This window comes from Glandiceps talaboti, chromosome 3 (assembly GCF_964340395.1).
Source record: "Glandiceps talaboti chromosome 3, keGlaTala1.1, whole genome shotgun sequence".
In the NCBI taxonomy this organism is placed as follows: domain Eukaryota; kingdom Metazoa; phylum Hemichordata; class Enteropneusta; family Spengelidae; genus Glandiceps; species Glandiceps talaboti.
Window position 1 is genome coordinate 27,466,098 of NC_135551.1, and position 7,282 is coordinate 27,473,379.

Here is a 7,282-nt window from a genome sequence, read left to right on the forward strand (position 1 = left end):
ATACACATACACATAGATGAAAATTTAATTTTATTCGCGTACAACTTTAGGCTTGTTATGCCAATTTGAAATTTACAATGGCAAGTTAATTAGCAAATTAACCAAGTGACGAAAATGGTATCAAGCTTAAGTATGACGTATATATTTACCTGAAAAATTCGAATCTTTCTAACACTACTACATTGTTTAAAATAATATCCAATATGATCAAAAAATAGCAAAATTACAATTATTCAATAAAATTCTAATTTTCAAAGTTTGAAATATATTGAAATGTTCTGGAAGCGATTGAAGTTGGAGAACTTTGAGGAGAAAAGATATAACTAACTACCTAACTAACTTCAAAGAAACAATTCTTCATATACAAAGTCAAGAAATGGTCATTTAAAAGGTTCGGTCATAAAATTAAAACTGCATCTCAATGAAATGCATCACCTACGACATCGTGTGTGATGGCGACAGGAAAATGCATCTACTTGAGGGCGCTCCGTTCTCTGAAAGCAAGTCACGAAAGGAGCACTGCAATAGCAGAGATACTACAGAACATTCTACCAACTTCCGAGAAATATACAGCAAACACTTTTAAACATTTTTAATAAGATATAAAGGACTTTTAAACATTTTATATTAACACCAGTGAGATAAATGCAGTCATAAAGTATAATTAAGTCTAGACCTCTGGGAATTCGTAAATATTTCAGTGGGGACCATTTTAAATTTTATTATTTTACTCCTTGGACAAAGAAGAGGAAGAAAATGGTCAGATAAAAATAGTGATTAGCACACTACAGCGGTGACACAATGGAGTAACAAGCTTGGGTCCATGGTTAGGAAAAAAACAAGGCCTTTGCCATTTGTCGACTGTACTTACAGGGGGAGGGGGTCACAGGCTGTCAAACCAGATCATATTGCGGATTTTGCCTCCGCATATATGGTCCCACGAATCTCTAGTAACGAGGCATGCACGCTTTAGCATGCGTGCCCAATGGAAGAATCTCTATACTATCATATCCGTGCACCGATTCGCGAAACAAAAGTACTGTTCTTTAAAATGTGTAACTAACTTACGTAATAACCTTAAACAATGGTAGAAATTATAATTTCTTATATATCAAAGTTCAGATGATAATTTTTTTTCAAATGAGACAGCAATTAGCACCATTAGAAGATATAAGACTCGATCATGTGTCAATTTATGTTTACAGAAGATGTCTATACAATAACAGGTGAACGAAAATGGACTTCATTCCTTCAAGAGATATCCTTGCAGGTATTCTCTTCTATCAAGTTTCTTGCTGAATTTATTGATATGCTGGCGTCTTAATTTACATCAAAGAATTCACATCATTAAGTTGTTCATGCTAAGTGCTTGCTCCATCCGTAGATGATTTCCTCTTCTTCACATTTTGTCTTCAGAAAAGCTTCTGTTTCAAATGATTCGTCAAGGTATTGCTTTAAAGCCGGAAAATCTTCTGGCATCTCGAATTCCTACAGAGAGGAAATAATATGATGAAATTTAAGATTAAATATAGTGAACACTAGGATAGCGTACATGTCGTGCTGTCGCATATAACATAACAGTTGAAGACAACGTTATCACTATTGGTGCTATTACTCTACACTTGCCGCTCTAGATCTATCTTTGACCATTTCCTGATTTTGTCGTTGAGGCCGTCCTTCTAGAGCGGCAGTTTCCCCCCCTTTTCAGATTAGACGTAATTCGTCTTATGAATTTGAATGTTCTATCGTTATAATAATTCCTGGCCATCATCATAATGGATATGCCTTCAAGTTGGAAAATAGTTCCTTAAAATCGCTATACTTATTGTTTTGCATATTGTTATTATGTCCACATAAAATTGTTAGCGTTCGTTATATGTAACTCAGGTGACGGCAAATGTCAGCGTTTAACACCCTAGTTTCAGAATTGATTAATATTTTTTACAAATAAATTTCACTAGTACATACAAATGTATGCGGCGAATAATATCATATATTAGTTCTACCCCCTTCTAACTTAATTGGCCAAAATTGAAAATTGTTTCAGACAGCAAAATCAATTTCAAATTAATAGTATGAAGTGCTATGCAATACCAACTTTTAAGCCGGTACGTAGTGAGGAAAAAATAGCTGTTTTATTGACACTTCACTGCATATTAGCACCATGTATTTACCATAGCGAAAATTAATTCTTCTATTACTCAATTTAATAGAAACATTTGTATTTAGGGGTACAAAACAGATCCCATTAAGAATAAAGTCGTTTTGAAGGGTGACAACTAAAATGGTTCAACCCCCTCTAGCTCTCCAATTAAAAGAATTAGTTTTTTGTCCCGAATTGAACTATTGATCTAACACCCTTCCAGTATTTATAATTGACTACATAACACATACCTTATAATGTTTTGCTGCAACTTTAATATGGTAAAGTTTAGGAATGATATTGCAGTCAGGAAGTTTAAGGCTATCACCGTCAAGAAATACTCCCGGTGAATTGCTGAGAAATGAGTCTAGCTTCATAAGCTCATCGCGTAAGGATCTGCGAAGGTTTTCATTTTTGTTTGGGTCTTGGGCCTTCAAAAATCTGTAAGGAAAGAACGTAACATGCATCAAATTACGTCTTTACTGAACCATCTTAAAGGGAAGTTCACCTAAAGGATGGTGTGACTTGTAATGATTGATAAGATGTTTGGCTACTTTTAAACCATTTATTGAAGTTACTATAATTCATATACCCTTTATTCAGGTTTTACTTGTGGTTTCTCAAATTCATGTATATCGCTACATTGCCAGTTTTGGCACGCCCTCTAGTGTTCATTCAAATAGTCAACATATTACGTACCAACGTCAACAGCACAAAAGATTCAGTGTGTTACCACAACTGTAAACCTTGAAACACATGAATTGAATTGAAATGAATAGAAATTAATTGAACTGAATTTAATATAATCGAATTTTCTTTCAGAACTGTTACATAAGATAATGACAATTAAAAAAAAATAAAAATAACGCGAACAATTTTGGTGAGGACTATGGAAATAGTTCACTTAAAACTAATCTAGTCCATGGTGTTAGCAAATTAAGAAAGTATACTAAGGTCTAAAGAAACTGTATGGTTCCGAATATACTTAATTTTAGAATAGGTGGGGTAGGTAGATTTTTTATTTTATAATTATTTTATTTTTTTATGTGTGAGTGTCTAGTTCAGGTAGTTATGTTTTCCGTTTTTTTCCCATATGGTCTCTGTTATATTGGCTTCTTCCCATCAGATGTACAGCCATTACTGATTGGAAGAACAGTTTTATATTGTCTTTTTAAGTTGTTGTCAGTTTCCGCATCCACCTCTCGCGAGATTTCACAATTTTCGCAATTTTATTCTATTTTTTCCTCGAATACGTAATAATACGTTTAGGGTCGGCAGTGAAAAACTCGGTGGGGTCGGGTAACCGGAACCAAACAATTGTTTAGGCCTAATTATATGATAATAAACAAACACAAACAAACAAACAAACAAACAAACAAATAAATAAATATATGCACAAATAAATAAATAAATAAATAAATAAATAAATAAATAAATAAATAACGATATCGCATAGTTATATACCGAACATTGAAAGGTACCATATATTAAATAGTGAATGGCAAACAAACCAGAACGAAAGAGAGACAACATGATACAAAAAAGAGAAGATATTTACAAATATTTACAGATTCACCTTAAATTGTACATCATAATCTCCAATTTGGTTATCTTTGTCAAAACTTATATTACAAGTGAAAATACTGCAAAACAATAATTGATATTCAAAGTTTTTTGAAATGTTGCATTTAATTTTATCATCAAAATGAAAAAGTGTAAGAAAATAGAAACCCAAAAAACGATTTAATTTAGCAAGTCTTCGTTTTTAGTACATGACCACAAGTCATGGCTAACGATTTGTAAGTCAAAATAAAGTATTCATGACAACATACCTTGGGTCAATTTTTATTTTTATTTTTCTTACAGCAATGAACCTAAGTACTACTAGAACTTGATAAGTTATCGCAAGCAATTTATCAAATTACAATTGCGGCATTGATCTGTTTGAGGGCGCCAGACAATATGATATCCTCTTTGTGTCCAAAGTCCAAAGTTCTTCAATAAATACGAACAATTTAAAGTGCAACTACTAAATTTTTACCTTTTGTAATTGATGACGTTTTAACCTACGCCATGACACCAATCAATAAAAAATTGAAGATGATAAGAAACATAGATATCTATCATTGTGTAGCGATTCCATCATATCTCCATAGACTAGAATATTTGCCCCCGCCATTTGCTCAGTTCATTCTCGACATAGCATCACTCGGTTGATTGTCACCATCGCTTAATTGATTTCTCCCATCGCTTGGTTGATTGTTGCCATCGCTTGGTTGATTTCTCCCATTGGTTGATTTCTCCCATCGCTTGGTTGATTGTTCTCATTGCTTGGTTGATTTCTCCCATCGCTTGGTTGATTGTCCCCATCGCTTGATTGATTGGTTTCTTCCATCGCTTGGTTATTGTTCTCATTGCCTGGTTGATTTCTCCCTTTGCTAAGTTGATTGTTCCCATCGCTTGTTTGATTTCTTTCATTGGTCGATTTCTCCCATTGCTAAGTTTATTGTTCCTATTGCTTGGTGGTTGATAGTCCCCATCGCTCAGTAGAATGTCCCCATCCCCTTGGTTGGTTTCTCCCATTGAGTAATTGATTGTTCCGATTGCTCAGATGAATGTCTCCATCCCTTGGTTGATTTTCCCCATCGCTTAATTGATTGCCCTGATTGCTCAGACAATTATCCTAATCGCTTGGTTGGTTGTTCCCATTGTTTTATTGACCGTCCCCATCGCTCTGTAGATTGTCCCATAATACTCAGCTGATTGTCCCCATCGCTCATTTGATTGTTCCCTTCACTCGGTTGAACACCTACCTACTTTACTGACTAATGATTATTATAATTAATGTTGCACAATATACACATATATGTTCAGACATGAGACAGCAACGACTAATAACTCACAACTTTGTTTGTCTCTTTTCTTTTTTCTTTTTATCGTTATACTATGAATTTTCCTGTATACTCCAATATTCTTTAAGTTTACTTACTTCATCTAAGCTTTGTGGCCCCTAAGTAATTCCTATGGGAATTATTGTGTGTTCAAATAAACGTTAGCAGTAACTAGGCCATCATATCAACCATTGATGAATAACATAGGGAGTACATACACCATAACATAGAAGTACGTGTACGTTAATCTGAACACGTTTTCTCATAAAAAAATCACATGATTTATTACAAAACTTTAACTAAAGGTCACATATCTGTATTTGCTAAGGGTGCTACCGGTCAGTTTACACGACCAGAGTTCACCTGAATCTTTTAGCAGGAGTTGATGGTTCTGGAAGTTACAACGTTAACAACGTCGACCGCCGTCGACTGTGACGCAAATCAGCAATTTAAAAGTCCCCGGATGTCTACCGAAAATCTAGAAACTAACTTTCAAGTCTCCTACAGATAGATCACTGTTCTTTTTACTATTTTATTTTTGGGTGTTCATATACATGTTTTTACTGTTTGGCACGAATGTCAAGATATGTACAGCTATCATTTGATCTGGCTTGCCTATCACAATGTATATCAGCAATTTCAACTATCACACATCCGGGATTCATTATTAATGTGAATGAAACAAGTGGTTATGCAAATTAGGTATGCAACCCTTGACCTCGGCTAGCACAGCTCAAATTTCTGACTGGTATTCAATATATAAAATGAAGCCTGTGCAGTACAGAGGTTGATTCTTAATCAAATAAAACTTGTCAGTTTCCCTCTATTCTTCAAAGGCGCTTTATTTGCACTTTTCAAGTTCATTATTGTAACCGAAACTTGAAACCTGCGTGGTATCACCATAACAAATCATTCCGAAAATACTGGGATTACACGGAAAAGTATGTAAATAAAGTTGACAGTCTAAATTTGTCGATATTACATCACCACTTTAAAAATGCATGTAATTTGTATGATGACAGCATGTACTACTACACCCATGTACAAACCTAATTTAACATACTGTAAATACTCTACATGTTTACGTTGCTAGACACACGGTGAACATGCCACTATTCCTAGCCAGTCTGCTCAGCTGTCACTTGGAAAATATCATCCTCATTGACAATTATCAAGTGTGATAAAGTTCAACACACCAGTTCAATACCTAACTTACTTATTTATTAGATGCTGGGTTGGCACTATTCTGCTTTTGTATTTAACAACGGACCAATGAACATCCCATCATGTATGTCAATAAACTATATGTGTACAGTAAAACAAAGGCCGTACAGAGTATTTTACATGTATTGTCATGTACCACTCCCTATAGATGCACATCGATAAGATTTATAAATGGCAAGGCATACATACATACATACATACATACATACATACATGCATACATACATACATACATACATACATACATACATACATACATACATACATACATACATAGTGGTTAGGACTGTTGAATTTCGATGAAAATTAATCCTCTAAGTAATATCATATGTTTATCATGATCAGACTGGAAAACTTGACCTGTTTTTTGCATTTTAAAAATATATTTTATTCCAAAATAAAGCAATTGAATTTAAACCATGATTTCCACGATGGGTTGAGATATAAATGATATGAGTTAACAACCTGGATTGTCATCCAGTCATGAGTATACTGGTTACATAGAATCACATGCTTGTCAAACACCATCTCAGATAATACAGTGACCTTAAATATATGGGTCAAGTGCGATTAGTTGTAATCGACATGAAATGGATATATGCATATTATTATGTCACTCAGAGCGACAGAGATTTGGGAAAGGATTAGAAAGAAAGAAAGAGAGAGAGATAAATAGAGAGAGAGAGAGAGAGAGAGAGAGAGATTTCGAATGAGAAAAAAGCAAGGCGATTGAGATGCAGAGAGGGATACGGCGACAGATAGGTAGATATACAAGATAGAGAAAATATGGACTAGTTAGATAATACAGAAAGGTGGTAGAGAGGAGGGTGTCGTGAGATTAACAAATGAGAGAGAACTTAGCGTAAAGAGAACAGGGAGAACGATGAACATATATACTCAAAGAAACCGATAAAAGAAGGGCATAAAAATGTAGTAATGGTGGGGATTCTGGGGAAGGGCAGAAGAGGAAATAGTTACAAATAGGATGGATGAAGATTGAATGAAATAGAGAGGGTAGAGAGAA

At 34.5% G+C, this 7,282-nt stretch overlaps 1 protein-coding gene across 1 annotated transcript in view; it reads right to left on the reverse strand.

Annotated features, from left to right (window-relative positions):
- Positions 1–1,356: 1,356 nt before the first annotated feature.
- Positions 1,357–7,282, reverse strand: part of LOC144433327 (uncharacterized) — an 8,509-nt gene continuing 2,583 nt past the window's right edge. The window contains exons 3-4 of the mRNA XM_078121633.1: positions 2,395–2,584; positions 1,357–1,488 (exon numbers count right to left, since the gene is read on the reverse strand). Of these exons, the coding sequence (XP_077977759.1) occupies positions 1,357–1,488; positions 2,395–2,584 (322 nt within the window). The remainder of the gene's footprint in view (positions 1,489–2,394; positions 2,585–7,282) is intronic.